This window comes from Vicugna pacos, chromosome 18 (genome assembly GCF_048564905.1).
Source record: "Vicugna pacos chromosome 18, VicPac4, whole genome shotgun sequence".
In the NCBI taxonomy this organism is placed as follows: Eukaryota; Metazoa; Chordata; class Mammalia; order Artiodactyla; family Camelidae; genus Vicugna; species Vicugna pacos.
This window is the reverse complement of record NC_133004.1, coordinates 45365638-45381584: the sequence shown is the minus strand read 5'-3', so window position 1 is coordinate 45381584 and position 15947 is coordinate 45365638. Positions and strand designations below refer to the sequence as shown.

Sequence of the window (15947 nt, the reverse complement as noted above, 5' to 3'; positions counted from 1 at the left end):
GGAGGGAAGTTCATGGAGTGGGTACTAGTAAAATGGAGCTAAATTATCATCTACCTAATAGTATGTCAATAAATAATGTCTTCAAGCTGACATATCAATAAACAGCAATGACAGTATTTAGAAATGAAGAGGTAGAGTTAGCAGTGGCTGCCTCTGGGGGTCGGGACTGGGGACGGTGCCGGCCAAGTCAGAAATGGATGTTTTTCATTACAAGCCTACTTTACTTTTTAACTCTGCATGCATGACATATGTATTTATCATGTTAAAAAAATAAAAATAACATTCACCAATAGTTGGAAATCTGGACAACGCATTTAAGTATAAAGAACCAATCGGCGGGAGGCTATAGCTCAAGTGGCAGAGCGCATGCTTAGCACGCACAACGTCCTGGGTTCAATCCCCACTACCTCCTCTAGAGATAAATAAATAAGCAAACCTAATTACCTCCCCCACTGAAAAAAAACAAAAAAACAAAAAAACAACCAATCAGTTACCTCCATCCCGTGCACATGTGCTGTATTCCATCTTCGGTTAATGCTAGTGAGACAGCTCAGCCCTTTGTAAGCCAGAAGCGCTGACTGTGTGCTGGGCACTTTACAGATGCCACCTTGCCTAAACTTCACAGGAGCTTGATAAAGTAGGTTTTATTATTCCCATTTTAGGATGAGGAGGTCAGACGAGAGAGTTAATAATGGGGGGAGATCCCACAGCCACTAAGTGGCAGAGCAGGGATTCCAACTCAACACTCACTGACTCATCTAATCTTAATTGAACTAGCAATCCTCACAGCTAACACTTAACTTACTAAGCACAGCATCCAATCTAACCAACCAGATACCCTGCTTCCTGGCTCCATATCTTCCTCTTTTTTGCTTTATTCCCTCATTTTGCTGGAGCATGTCCTCTAACAGCTGTCGAGGAAAAGGCAGGTGCTACAGGCAGACACCGTGCTGAATGCTCCATGTGGACCATCTCAGTCAACACAACAAGCCTATGAGGTGGAAACTATGACTACCCCCATTTTATAGAAGAGGAAACAGAGCGAGAGTGGTCCGGCTGCCTGCCACCTGTCTGCCTCAGCTCTGCTTCCTCCTGCCCACCCTCCCCTGCCAAGCAGAGCTCAGCACAGGGCCTTACTCTTAGTAGGTGTGCAATATATATTTGTTGGGTGAATAAATGAAAATCAGATGCTGATTAAAATAAACCACAAGGCTGCTATCACTCCAAGTCAGAGACTGCCAAGCCCTTTGGAAACGAGCTGTCTTTGTGGGACACACGCCTCTTCCCTCCGAGAGCCGCCCCGGCATAGAAGCTCTGGAATGAGAGGGGGGTCAACGGTCAGTGAGATAAATGCGTCTCTGGTTAATTGATCTGCCTGGGTGATTGCAGTGAGAGGCTTGAGATGGAGGGTTTAATTATTCCAATGAAACCTCCATTTAATTGAAAGGACTTCTGGCAAAAAAAAGAGGAAAAAGATGATTGCACAGGATGATCTACTGCCTGCGAGGAAGGGCTGAGGAGACCCTGGGACGCACCAGCGCTCAGCCGTCTCCGGGAGCTCTGTGGAAGAGAACCGCCGGTCCTTCCTCGGCAGTCCCCTTCATTCCTCCAAAAAGGGCTCTCAGAGAAGCAGCTAGAAAACCCCCTGCACAGTTCTTCCCTGGCAGCCCAGCCGACTGTCCAACCTCTGTCTCAGCTCCTCCAACAGAAATATCGAGATGGTAATATTCCCCGTGAATGAACACGGGAAGAGCAGTCAGCAGGGCGTCACTGATACATATTTTGAAAGCAGCAATTATCATTTTAAACGTGCAGTGGAGTGGCAGACACAGCCAGGTGCCGACCCAACATCCCTTCTCCCTCACTTAGCAGCAGAACGCCAGTTTTGTCTGCAGTGTTACTGTGCCCATCTCTGAACTCCGCATTTCCAGCCTCCCTTGCAGCTAGAAGTGTGCCTGTGTGGCACAGTTCTGCCAGCGAGTTTCTGGGTGAGGCATCTAGGAAGGCGACGTAGAGGGGGCATCAGATGAGAGGCGCCCTTTACTTGTTCTGTTCTTCCTACCTGGAATGTGGATGCAATGCTTGGAAGCAGAGCAGCTACCTTGTGAGCACGAAGACAAAGGCTACACTCTAGGTAAGGCTGCACAGGGCACTATAAGGACGCTGGGTCTCAGCGAATCTTCGCGGTCCTGGGTCCGAGAAGAATAAAGTCCCTCGCATGCATAAAACTTCGATTCTGTTTCTATTTCTTGTAGCCAAAAATTATCCTCGCAGATATACATGCCAAATAAGAGCTACGCCTCCTGAGAAAATCACACGGATCCCAGCCACAGACTTCCGAGCCCTCCAGTCGGAGCGATTCCTTATCTGCTGGTTGCTGCTGCTTTTTTCTACATACAAAGCCAGAGTGAGCAAGCAGTCAGCCAGGACTGAGTACAGCCCGCGAACAAAGTCCCGCGGGGGCAGAAACAAACGGCGCAATTCCAGGAGGCGCACAGGAGGTGGGCAATCCCCGGCCTGCCGCGCTACGTCCTGCCTTGGATCCTCGGCGCTGCCCCTCCCCTTCAGCCCACCCCTGGTCACGGCTCCAGCCTCTGCCACATCCACCGGAGCCTGTCTCTTCTCTTTAGCCCTCATTATCCCATATGCACCCCCGACCCCATCTCGAGTGGCAGCCAAACTTCCCAGTCATCATCCCAGGAATGTCCTGCCCTCAGCACAGGGCACTGCCCCCCATCCCCGGGCGTCTCCTCGGGCACCAGGCCACCTGCAGTACTTCTCGAGGTGCTCCCTCCATCCCCTGCAGGTGGCCTAGGCAAAGGGCCGGTGGCTTCCCTGGGATGAAAATGTCTCACCCTGACAGCTTTCAGCAGAGGAGGAAGCGGCAGCAGGCAGTCAGGATTTGGGTGGGCGGGGGCGCGGCATGCTTACTGAACCCAGGAACCAAGCACAAGGCGAACGCTCCCCCTCCCCAGGCCCTGCCGCAAGTCCACGCTTCCAGCTTGCACCCCCAGGGCAGGGAGCCTGGGGAAGGCAGACCCCTCCTGCATTGCCAACGGATACCGCTTTCCTCCCTGCCCTCTGCAGCTCTCGCGTCCCCGCCACTACTGCAGGGGAGCTTCGTGAAAAGCACAGCTAGGAACGACAGATTTCAATCGTTCTGAAATGTGTGTCAATTTATCACACTGGCTCTTTATGAGCATTTGCTCCGTCTGGATTCCAGAGACGTGCACACAGCAGACTGACAGCTCCGATGGTCTCTGTGAACCGTGGCCGGACCCCCACTGCCAAACCTAAATCCCGGAGTGCAGCGCCCTCTCTCGTCTCGGGAACTGCCGCCTTGCTGCGGCCGGCCCTGACGGTAACGAAATACTCTTTTCCCTGCAGCTGCCTGCAAGCCCACCTTCACTCCAGGGGATGTCAAGTCACCGAGCACACAGCTCGTTCAAATTCTGGACCCTTCTGTGCTTTCAGGGAGAGACTCTTGGCTTCATCTGTGGGCTTGATAAATTCTCCACCTTTGACATATTCCTCACCATCTTGGTTATCGTTTTATTACCTGGCTTCAGTATCTGGGTGGGGAGAACTTGGAGGGTCCCCGGTCCCTGTCTGAGATCTCCATGTTGGTCTGAAGACTCAAGTCACAGCCATGCCACCCAACGTGTGGTGGGTTTTCAATACACGTTTGCTGAGTTGACTGCTCTGACGATCTGAGGCTTTATGATGCAAACATTCCATTGGTGCAGAACTGTTTTCAGGAGTCACTCAGTCTGGAGGGACTGAGTGAGCGCCAGCGGTGTGACCAGCCCGGGCCGGCCGCTCTGCGCCCCGCCCCGGGCAGCGCAGCCGCCCCTTCACGCCGCCAGCAGGCTGTGCACGGACCCCCGCGCTTTCCACCCTGGTTCGTCCTTACTTCTGTGTCTGCTGCAAGTTCCTTGGGAGGAGGACTGTCACTCTCACTTGTGAATCTCCAGCCGATGCCTGGCACGCAGGGACCTCCCCGCACACCTGCTGAACGCGGCCACCGTCTCCTTCCAGAGTCCAGCGTGGAGACAGACGCGGTTCCATCACGCAGAAGCAGCCCCGAAGCGGGACACAGAGTGTGTGTTTTGTGGAGAAGTTAAATTCTGGCACAGGAGAGGTGGGCACAGGAGACCGCAAGTTCCCTCTGGTGTGGGGTCTGAGGGAGGCAGTTTGGAAGGGACAGAACGGGACACGGGGAAGGCACAGCCCTAAACGCGAGCACTTACAAGCAGCGTCCACTCCTGGGAGCCTCTGGGGCCGGCGTGTGAGTGCGGGGTGAGCCCAGCGGCCCTGAGAATCTTCTAAGTGAAAAGGCTGGATCCTTGCATTTTGAAGGAAAGGTCACCAGCGTCATCAAATAAGAGCGCACTCGGGAAGCAGCCGAGAACGACAGTTGGAAGGGTCTGCGGGAGCCACGTGCAGACTTACGTCTTCCGTCTCGCTTGGCTGGCACCGGCGTCCCACAGGAGCCTGACACAAGGTTGCAGGGTAGGCTGCGCGGCGGCCGAGGCCTCTGGGCGCCGGCGGCGGGGGGTGTCTGTGGAGCTGGGTAACGAGGGCACTTCAGAGCAGACTCGAAGCAGGAGGGTAGGAAGCCCATTCACTCATTCACTCACTCATTCATCCACTGGACTAAGGAGGTCCAGGAGGGAGAAAGACAGGTGAGGATGAGACACTGGGATGTTCACACACACTGAGGGGTGATCAGCGCAGAGCAAAGGAGGCAGACAGGGGAACTCGAAGGAACAAAGGTAAGAAAGTCTCGCAGGTTCATGGAAGGAGAGGCGGGAGGGAGATGGAGCGGTGCCTGGTGTGAAAGGGAGAGGCGTCAGGCGGAGTCTGGCAGGCAGCCCAGCCCGGCCCTGATCTTGAAGGTGAGCAGCAGCTCCGAGGATGCAAATCAGAGGCAGGGCACAGCGAGGCGGGGATGGGGACGCGGGCCTCTGGGCACCTCCTGCAGCTCAGACGGAGTTATCTCCAGGGCCCAGAGCCGGCCTCCTTTGAGGCCTCAGAGGGAGCTGCACACAGAGCAGACATGCGTCTCTTCCCTCTGTATGTATGAGACACACTGAAAGTCCATTTAGGATGGACGTGGCGATCAATTTAAAATGCATTTTGAGTTGGGGGGCTGTCTGTTTTATGCAATGTCACAGGGACAGTTAAACGCCGTCACACTTCTAAACACATTTCCATGTGTTTGAAAATAACTCTGCCAGCGACTTCAACCAGCTAGGAGGCTGGTATCGAGAGAAACGCACATTCCAGGTTTCCTTCTGCGGCATGGGGTGCTGGCGTCGGCGCGTGAGGGGGCTTCTGTCCCCAGCTTCCGAATTCTCCCATCACTGTCCAGGGCGAAGAGCAACAGCTGAAGTCAGGGAGGTGACCCCGGCCGCAGCAGGGGAGCGGGGCTCCGGCCTCCCTGCACACGGGACCCCCAGCGCCTCTTTCTTGGGAGGCCTTCGGACTGGTGCAGGAATCAGCAGGCCAGGCTTTTACGCAGACCTCAGACATCCGTGCACACCCCGAGGTGTTCAAGGCTCGAGGACAGAACTGTACTTTCTCATGCCTCGTCCCTGGGCGGATTTCCAGGCAGCAGAAGAAAGAAAAGTGGGAGCTGGTTTGAAAGTTGGGGGAGAGGGGCTTCGCGAAGACAGGCAGTCTCTGCAGACTTCCTCCACCATCCCCTTAGAGGTGGGGGGCTGGGGTTCCACACCCAGGGCCCCCCAACAAGCAAGAGGTAGCCCCTTCCCTCGAGAGTTTAAAATACAATGCACTTGTTGCTGTGAAGTGACATCATTTCCCCAAAAAAGACAGGGGCTGTGGTGGTGGTGTGTGGGGGGGATTGCAGGAATTCTGCTCTTGTCAAACAAAGAGTCAAATCAAAAAATCTTTCCACAAAGAGACAAAACCAGCAGCTTCTGCTTCTCTGTGTTCCGGTGGAAAGGGTGGTCTTGAAGTGGGGGAGTCCTGGGCTCTGCCATCTTTGGCTGTGTGGCCTTGGGCATGCTGCTCAACCTCTCTGAGCCCCCATTTACTGTCCTGTAGAATTGGACACGCAGCACCCAGCTGCGGCGCACATGGCAGGCGCTTAACCACTAGCACTTAGTCGACCCCTTTGGAAGCCGGTGGCAAACTCGCAATGGGGGAGAAGCCTCTGCCTCGGCATCCTGCATAGTTACCTCCACACCAAACAGATTTTCGAGAACAGCTTTAAAGATCTATGCTCAATCCTTTTTTTCTGGGCTTCTGATTTGCAGCTCACCCCGCTGGTGCTGTTAGCATCTGTCCACCACGTTGCTCACTATCCCCTGGGCAGGACTATCTCCTTTTTCCTTGTCTGCCCGGTGGCCTAGTAAGCGTCCTTCACAAACGGGCGTTTAATATTTATAAAGTGATTGATTTCCAATGGTAAGTACTGGCTCTCTTTTCCTTGTTACAGTTTCCTCTCTTTAGTGGCTAAGACCTTCATCTCCGTGTGTGGGGAGGGACTTCACCGTGACAGCCGCTGACAGGATCACATGCCCTTCATTCGTACCCAGCATGTTTTGCTGCGCCTGCAATTCAGATCTGAGCACCCATCCATCCGGTACCCTCGATCAGTCATGGACTGGAAGTTTAGAATACCCTTCACTCCAGCTTCGGATCTGCAGGGACAGAGCCATCTTGTCACAAATCACCTCTACTGGGTGAAACGTGGAAAAGCCAGCAGGCCCTCCGTGCTGCTGGGGAGAAGCCTTCCCTTGCTGGGGCTGCCAAACATCGCATCCGTGTGCAACTGGATTTTTGCAACGTGCTCCTTCCCTGGGGCACTCTCGGAGTCTGAAGGACCTGCTGCATCTTCAAGGAGAGCCCAGCCTAACCGCTGGCGTGCTGGAGTTCAGTTTCATTTGTGGAATCCTAATCCTTTGAGAATGGATAACCCACCACCAGCCAGCATCTTTGGGAGTCTGTCTAACGCGTCACTCCATCACCGTGGGAGGTAGCGGAGGTTTAAGACACCTCTGCACCAGCTGCCCCTCGGAAGGCTTGAGGCCAGACCACGCCTGGGGCGCTGTGGTGTCCGACGCCTAGCGGGCACTCGCTCCAGATCAGAGGAGGGGCCCCGAACGACTCAGTCCCCAAACCCACAGCAGACGGCGAGGGTGGAGGCAGGCGGGGTCTCAGAGGAGACTGCTGGAGTGCAAAGGGCCGGAAAACCTGCCCTCCACAAGTTCCGTGCTGTGGGCTGTCGCCTGATCCAGGGCTGCTCTAGACCACGGCCCTCTTCCTGGCAGAAAAGGAACCATTAAGACGCGGTGGGTGGGACACTGCAGGGTCCAGCAGCGAGTTTTCGTTTTTAACTGGCCAGGAGAGGAAGACAGGCTCAATGGGCGGCACATGTGCTCGTTCTGGGAGAGGATTCACGCACAGCCAAGTGGGGAACAGCACCAACAGCAACCTCCCGGTCCTTCCGGGACCGATGGCCCGGCCTGTGGAGGTTCCCGGCACCGGCTTGTCCCACCCCCGCTCTTCTGCGTCTCGTGGCAACATCGCCATTCACTGGAGACATTTTCAGATGCGTACAGCGCGATGCCTCCACCCAGCACTCTTACTGCCCCTGCACTTACAACAGTGAGCGCTTCCATGCGAGCGGAGTGAAATTCCACCAGCATTCCTCTCCTGAGATGCTCTGCCAAAGAGATGGCGGGGGAGCAGGTGAGCTGAAATGCGTTTGTTCAGCATCTGCTACGTTGGAGAACAGGCTTGTGCATTCAGTTAAGCGTCAGGCTTCACGTTCGGGGAGGGAGGAGGAGGAAGAGAGACTCAGAAGGGTCTCTCGACTCAAAATTAACCCCGAAGTAAACAGCTCTCTGGTGGAACGGGCCCCTCCCGCCCTACCACCCCCCGCAGCCCACGTTTTGGTTAGCTCTGCGTTATTCTGGCTCCCCTTACTTTGGATAACCCAGTCCTGCCTGTAATTAGTGGTCAGAATGCACTACCTATCGGCAGCTGGAGAAGGCTGCCCGGCGCTGCAGTCTGGGGCGCTCAGTGTTACCTGCACAAGATGGAGCTGCCCCAGGGGTGCGTGAGGGCCACTGGCCAAGTTCCCGTGTCTCCCACCTCCCTCTGCCCAGCTCCCCTGTGAACCCTCAGTGCCAGGGACCCTTAAAACAATGGAATACTGTTCGGTCGTGAAAAAGGAACGAAGTACGATCCACGCTACCACCCGGACGAAACACAACGCATGAACTGAGTGAAAGAGACCAGACGCCAAAGGCCACGCATTGTGTGATTCCACTGAGGTGAAGTGTGCAGAGCAGGCAATTCCAAACGGGCAGAAAGCTGGCCGGCGGTGGCCGGGAGCTGGGGTGGGGGACGGTGAGGGTGACCACTGCCGGGTACGGGGCTTCATTTGGGGGTGACGAGCACGTTTTGGGACTAGATAGAGGTGGTGGTCGCGTGACACTGTGAACGTGTTAAATACCAGGGAATTGCTCACTTTAAACGGGTGAGTTTTGTTATGCAGATTTCACCTCAATCAAATCAAATCAAATCAAATCAACAAAAACAGCTCCAACTTCTTGGGCACGGGGGATTGTGCCAGGCCACCCACCAAGACTAACCCCCCCCTCCCCAGGCTTCAGCAGCCAGGCTGGAAGGCACTGTGAACTCTGGGGAAGAAATAAGGAGACTGCGGCCAGGGAGGGGCGCCGTGGGGAGGGGAGCGGAGGGGTCCTGCGGTCTCGTGCCGCTGGCTCGCCCAGCCTCAGGCTCCGGGAGACTTGGGAATCAGGAGAGGTCCCTGTGTCCAGGAAACGGCCAGAGAGAGGCAGAGGCAGCTGAGGAAGGTGGGGTGAAGCTTTGAAGAGAGGATGGTGATGGAGAAAAGGGAACAGGAACTCAGCGTTTTGTTTGATACCGACAGGTGCGTGGCCGAGAAAGGGACGGAGAAATGAAGCAAGACACAGTACAGGGAGGAGAGCGGGTGGCAGGAACCTGGGCGCGGGAGGCGTTGGGGGGGGGGCTGCTCTGGTCAATTATGTCCCTTCTCTGATGGTCCCGAGCCCATGAACACCGCACAGGAACCTGAGTCACTTCCCGCCATCCGGCCCACCTGCTTTAAAGCCACGCGCCACGTCGAAACGTGTAAACACTGAGACTCACATTTTCCACGTGTCTGGGCGAGCTCAGGAGGGCAGGGAAGGCGATGCGCGGAGCACCTTCGCACGTGCGGACTCCCCTCCGCAGGAGCGCTGCACCACACGCCTCTGAACAGGCGGCCGTGCCCCAGTGCCTCTGCCCGAGCCCGCTGGTGGGCGCTGCCTTCTGCTTTCCCTGCCACCGGGCGCCGGCGGGCACCAGCCGTGCTCTCCTGCTGTTTTACGCCTCCTGCACAGCTGTGACGGAGTCACACGCCCGAGTCCCCACCAAACATAACTGATGGGAATCCGGGAATCTGGATAGCTTCTTGCCACGTAAGCAAAAGCTTGTAAGTCAGATGCAAACCAGAAAGACTTTTTTTGCATGTGCCAATTGATACAGTCACCAATAATTAAGTAAGGCACACATTAGAACCGCACCCAGACCCTGTGGATGGTTTTGGACTTAACGTCATTAGGGACGAGGTCGGTTAGCAGTGGAGTGGGGGGACCCCACTGCTTTCACGATCACTGAACGAGTCCACACAGGCAGCCAGGCTCGTGGGTGGCTGGGGCTGCAACCTTCTGCATCAAGGCGTGTTGTCTGCTGTGTGAACGAGAGGCTATGAATTTATCCATTTCTCATTGTAAAGGACACCTCCATGACCAAGCCGACTTCTTCAGACCAGTGATGTCAGTTTGAACACCGCCCCCCACCCCAAAGTAGACTCCAGGCTATAAGCAAAAGACCCTGCAGGGGCTGTAAGTTTGCAAAAGTTCCTTCAACCCCCAGGACTCAGTGGATTCCTGAAGCATTTCATTAGGAAATGAGGAACCTTCTCAGACGCCTCTGAGAGATGCTACAGGGGAGGAGGAGCCTCCTCCCGGGGGCATGGGCCTTCTGCCTGCTCAGGAGCCCCACACGGCAATGCTCCTCCCGGGGCTCTGGGTCAGAGGTCTCCCACCTGGTTCGGCCCGCAGTCTGTCTCTCATTGCGTTTTGCTGGCGTCAGGGGCTGGGCCTGCGGTTAGCTGTCGGAGGACGGTTTAGCAACAGGCTCATTTCTTTGCAAACGGAATCTTAATAAACCTCAGAGGAGCTGATTGAAAGGCGCTCCCCGGGGAGGGCAGGACCCCCAGAGAGCACACAGCGGTGCGGCTGTGAGCTCCGGGGGAAGGCGAGCGCCCTGGCTTTCGGGGACAGATGCTCACACGCCTCCTCTGCGCCCAGCTGGGGCCGTGGGCCTCTCTCTCTTTCCGCAGGAACGCCCCGCCCCCACGCCTCGGCCCTCTGCACCGTCCTCCCTCGGAAGAAAGTTAAAAAACCCAGCACGTAAAAATGAGCGCGTTCTGGTCCAAGTCGATCATCAGGCATTTATTGAAGGGCTTCTCTGGGCCCAATTCCACGCTCTGCGCAGTCAAAGCAGCTGCATAAAATAGCTGCCCCAGCCCCGCTGTCCAGGGTCTCCCGTGTCGTTTGGGAAATTAAGACGAGAAAGGAGCACCGTGAAGCCGTGAGCACATGGCGCGGCCGAAGGCACGACTGCCAGGCGAGCGGGCGGGGGGCGCAGGCCACTCCGAACTCCGCAGAAGATCCTCCCTGACCCAGGCTGCGGACTCCCCAGCTCGGCACCCGTGTGTCAGTCAGAGCGCCGGCCAGTCGGAAAGTATACTCACGTGTTTGCAAACTAGCTCGGCCCCAGCCCCGGCTGGGGGTCTCTCCGCCGTCCTCTCAGATTCCCTCTCCTCCAGCGCGCTGGCTGCCGGGCCCCCAGAAAGTGCTGATGCTGCAGGGAGCCTGGCCAGCCACCCCCCCCCCGGAAGCCCGCACAACACCCCACTCAGAGGCTGCCTCTATTTTTAGCAGGAGCAGAGGTGGGGGCTGGGGTGGGCGCAGTACTTCCCTTTTTATTTTTGTTCTGAGCAGAGGCTGTGGGTGACTTTGTGCAGAAGGTGGGGCTGGGAGGAGAGGAGGGGCTGTGCCCTCTCTGGCAGGCGGGGCGCTGCAGAGAACGGGGTCCTGTCTGCCCTGTGGGGCGGCGAGGATGGGGGGCGGGGGGGGGGGGACGGGGAACAGGCAGGGCTCAGGCTCGACCCAGCGCCACCCTTCCTGCTGACCCCTGCTGCAGTGCCGGACCTCACCGGGGACACCAGGTCCTGACTAGGAGAGGTGTTGAGGAGGAAGGCCGGCTGGCGGGAAATGAGGGCCTAGAACGTTCCAGGGAGGGTGCTTCCATAAGCCTCGCAGGGGGCTGCCCACAGCCACACCCACCGTCACTCTTTTCTCCTCTCGACATCTCGGACTCCCCCGTCCACACCCTCCGTGGACAGTGACCCAGCTCCTCTGACAATGGTGTCTCCTATCTGACCAGCCCACCTGGACCTCACTGCAGCACCGCCGGGACCACCCGATTCCCTGGGGAGGTCCTGTGTGTAGACGCCTGGAGGTGGACTGGTTAACCCTCTGAGAGCGAGCTAGCAAGGGAGTGGGTGGGGGACCGGGGAGACGTGCGAAGGTGGCCGGTCCCAGCACCCAGCGGTGACCCTAAAGGCTGGCCCCGCCCCCTTTCCTAGAAGCCGGCGATGCCCCTCCATCCCACACAGCCAGTTTCTCACCCTAAGCCCCTCGGCCCTGCACAGCAGAGCCCAGATCTACCATTTCAGCCTAATTCCTATTTCTCAGCCTGTAAGCCTTTCCACTCCCTTTCTTTTCCACAAAAAAAAAAAAAACAAAAAACAATCAGTGTGATCAGTAAGCTACCTGCATCTTAAGTATCCAGTTTAATGAGTTTTGAAAAGAAGACATCCCGTCACCAAAACCCAAAACAAAAAACGGAGCAGTCTTTTCCCTCCTGCCTACCACCCCCCCCCCCCCCCCCCCGGGAGCAGGCGCGCCTGTGCTTGCTATCAGCCTGGCTGCCTTCTGGATCGCAGGAAAGCCGAGCAGCACCGCTAGCGCTCTCGGGGGCCTGGCTCGTGCCTCCGGGCACTTGGAGGTGCATCCGCAGCGCCTTGTCCCTGTCCATCCCCTGACGTTGGACCTTGGATTATCCATTCACCTGCTGACGGACAGCTGGGCTGTTGCCCCAACCTGACTACTGGGACACCCTTGCATGAATCTCTGGAGGAGGAGGGGTGTAAGTCGTCCTGTCTTTTGAGTGAAGGATTGCTAGGTCATACGGCAGGTGCATGCTTTGTAGGAAACGGCCACTCCCTTTCCCAGAGTGGCGCTACCATCCTGCCTTCCTACCAGCAGTGGACAGTTCAGCCCTCGTTAGCGCTTGGCGGTCAGGTTTTCTACCTCAGGCTAACTCGCCGACTAGTGACACTGTTCCCCTACTCAGCACACCTGTGACTTCCCGCCTCCCACCCCCGCCCACCCCTCCCTCCAGCGGGACCCCCATCCCTTTACACGCCCCACATGTCCTGGGCTGAATAACATCCCTCGAAAGCCTGTCTGTCCAGAACTTCAGGGTGGACCACTTTTTGGAAAGAAAGTCTTTGCAGATGTAGGTAAGATGAAGTCTTCCTGGATTAGGGCAGGCCCTAAATCCAACAACATACAGAGACGAGGAAAGACAGCCCCGTGACGATGGAGACAGAGACGAAGACACGGACCCCTGGAGCCACCAGAAATGGGGAGCGGCAGGGAAGGGTCCCAGAGCCTCTGGAGGCAGCACAGCCCTGCCTTGACTTCACCTTGATTTCAGACCTCTGGCCCGGCTGTGAGGGAACACGTTTGTTTTAACCCATCCAGCTCATGGGAATTTGTTATAGCAGCTTCAGGAAACAAACACACCCACTAACATCTCCAACCATGTCTCCCAGTCAAACTCCTATCCAGCCTCAAAGGCCTCCCTCATCAACGCCTCCTTCCCCGAGAAGCCCTCCCTGACTGCCCTCATCTCATGTGTCTCCTCCCCACTAGGCACCTGCAGACAGGACCCCCAATGGCTATGGGCAGGACTCTGTGGCCACCAGTGATCAACTGCGTCACCCTGGGCAAGTCAGGAGCTGGCAGGACACATGTTCTAAAGCTGGGTCTGGGGAGAGTGTGACAAAGGGCCAACCTGCAAAGATGTGGTGGTGGTGCTGTCCCCTGGGGCTGCCACCACTGGAGTTCCCGCTGGACTGAAGGGCTGGAGGAAGGCAGGAGTGGGCACTGCAGCCCCCAGTCACCCCCAGGGAGGGCCCAGGGGACTAACTGCCCAACCTCCGTCCTCCCTGTGCTGTCCATCGGCCAAACCCGAGTAGAAGCCAAAGTCAGAGAACCACGGATGGGGTCACTGAGCTCAGCCTCTGGGCACAGCAGGTGGGAGTGTGTCTGTAGGGCACAGGGAGGCCTTCAGTACATTCCGAGTGCTGGGTTTCTCCTCTGTTGCGTGGAGACAATGACAGTGCCAACCTCGCAGGGGAGCGTGAGGACGAGGAGCTGCTGCTTGGAGACGACAGGCCAGCAGTTACCCCTGGAGCGCGTGGGGCCCAGTGGCTGTGTGCTCTCCGTCAGGGACGCCCGCCCAGCTCTGCTCAGCCTCCCAGCCTCCTCCCCAGGAGCAGAGCTTCCCGCTTCTCCTGGTCATCCTCCCACGTTCTAGGTGCTTAAAGCACAACTGCTGCCTTGAACTGAAATGAGGAAGCAGCAGTGAGCCCCATCCTCGCTGGGCAGGGGCCGGCCTCAGCAGGATCTCTTGGAGGTGATGGGTCTTCCTTTTTCTCAGCCTCTGATTCTGAGAGCCGTCCCCCCCGGAGAGAAGCCCTGCTGAGACGCACCTTCTGTGATTCTCCTGGACGTCCCGAAAACGAGGCTCCGAGAAGTTGCAGGAGTTCTTCAAGGTCACACGGTGGCTTAGTCCCCGGGGATTATACATGAAACTACCACCGCAGCGGCGGCTTAAACAGCCCAGGGCTAACTTCCCCCAGTCCTGGAGGTGGTGAGGTGGGAAGCCCCATAAAAAGACTGGCAGGACCCCCAAACTGGGCTACCACTCTCCTGCCAGCACCATCCGGCTCCCTGGCCCAGAAACGCTCTCTCAACTTTTTGCCTCTGAAACGGCTTACCCCTAAAATTCTATTGGCTCCCTGAGCTCACTTCTGATTGGTTATTTCCTTCACTCCTGATTGGTTATTACGCTCACTTCTGATTGGTCCACTTCCCTAACTTCTGATTGGTCCACTTGTAGTACTTCATTTGCATGGAACTCACTCCTGATTGGTTATTTCTCTCACTCCTGATTGGTCCATTCCCCTCACTCCTGATTGGTTATTTCTCTCACTCCTGACCGGTCTAGTTCTACAAAGCTTGTTCCTGGTTGGTCAACTTGTTATACTTTATTTGCATATGATGTTGCAAAATGTAAAACTGGCAGCCTATAAAGGCCTGTGTAAACCTACAGATGGGGTCCCAGGCTTGGAGTGTTAACTTCTCTGTGTGCGCTTGTGTAATAAGCCTGAGTTCTCCAACTCTCCAAGTGCTGTTTGGTCTCTTGCACGAATCCAGGTTGCTGTCACCACTGAGCTGAAACACGTTTTTCTGCAACAGTGGGGCGTCCATGATCAGGGTGCTGGCGATGGGGGGACGTCTGGTGAGGCCGCTTCCAGCTCTGTCCTTGCGCTGAGTACTTGTGGAAGGAGAGAGTGCTCTGGCATCTCTTGTTCTTGGACACTGTACCCCTCCTCCGAGAGGCCCTCCTCTGCCTCCCAACCCATCATGGGTTTGGGCTTACACACGTGAATTCTGGGGGCACAGCGTTCAGCCCACAACACACATGTGGCGGGAGGTGCTTAGGGTCTGGCTGTGCATGGATGAAAGGGGCACGCACCACTCCCCCCACAGGGTCAGGACCCCCTGTGACCCACTGTGCTGTCAGTGTCACTCAGATGTCATCAGCAAGTGATGGCTCTCGGAGCCAGTTGATGGGAGGGAAGCCCGGTTTGAAGATTTGGGCTCGTGTGATCAGAGCACAAGGTTACCGAGTTTCAGAGCTGGGAGGGGTCCCGGGTGCAGTTTCAGCACCAACACGTCACAGCTGAGGGACTGGAGAGACCCAAGGGGAAGCAGAGGGCTTGCTGAATTACAACCATCCGTGGATGGCCCAGGGCCTGCAGAGCCCTCCGCTTGCGTCCTCTCCTGTTGCTTCACAGCAGCCGCCCTGGGGAACAGGACCCTTTGCCCTCCGCATGGCAGAATAGGGTCTGGAGATGGCAGCACTGAACGCAGGGAGTACGGGGAGGAGCAGGGACCGACCCTGGTCTTCACACAGCCCTGCAAGATGACCCCTCCATCAACTGCACCTTCTTTTCCTTCCCTGGAAGAAAGTGACTCTTCTGAGCTCAGGTAGGACAGACGGCAGTGATGACATAGGGAAGCTTAAATCTGCCAAAAGCAAGCAGAGGGCAGCTGCCCAGTCCAGGGGGGATGTCAAGGAGAAGGATGTCCAGCCATGTCCCAGGGTGGGGCCAGGCACCCTCAAAGTCCCTTTTGATGCTGCAACACCTCTCGTCAGAGGGACCAATCATAGATAGCAGACTTTTCCATGAGCAGAAGGAGCCGAATTCTCCCGGACAGCTGCCAAGAGGCGGCCATGGTGGAAAGGATTCCCCGAAAGCCCTCGGAGAAGCAGCAGTGACTGAGTCACATGTCAAAGGAAGTGGCATCTGAGAGCTTCCTGCACATACACCCAGCGAGGTTCGAGTCTGAGGTTGTGGGCGAAGGTTTCTCTAGCGCAGCAAGAAGGGAAAGAGAACAAAACAGCGGCCCTGCAATAAAGCTGGCCCTGTGGGAGCTCGGTGACCCCGGTGACGAGAC

General features: G+C 56.6%; 1 protein-coding gene across 5 annotated transcripts in view; it reads right to left on the bottom strand.

Moving 5' to 3' along the window:
* CARD11 (caspase recruitment domain family member 11) overlaps positions 1-14523 on the bottom strand; it is a 56164-nt gene extending 41641 nt beyond the window's left edge. For 4 of the 5 annotated variants that reach the window (XM_072943401.1, XM_072943402.1, XM_072943403.1 and 1 more), the window contains exon 1: positions 13913-14523. In XM_072943401.1, the coding sequence (XP_072799502.1) occupies positions 13913-14010 (98 nt within the window). In that variant the 5' untranslated portion in view covers positions 14011-14523. Of the gene's footprint in view, positions 1-3559; positions 3665-13912 lie in introns of those variants that run through there. The other variant, XM_072943405.1, reaches the window with a different exon arrangement.
* Between the last annotated feature and the right edge of the window lie 1424 nt (positions 14524-15947).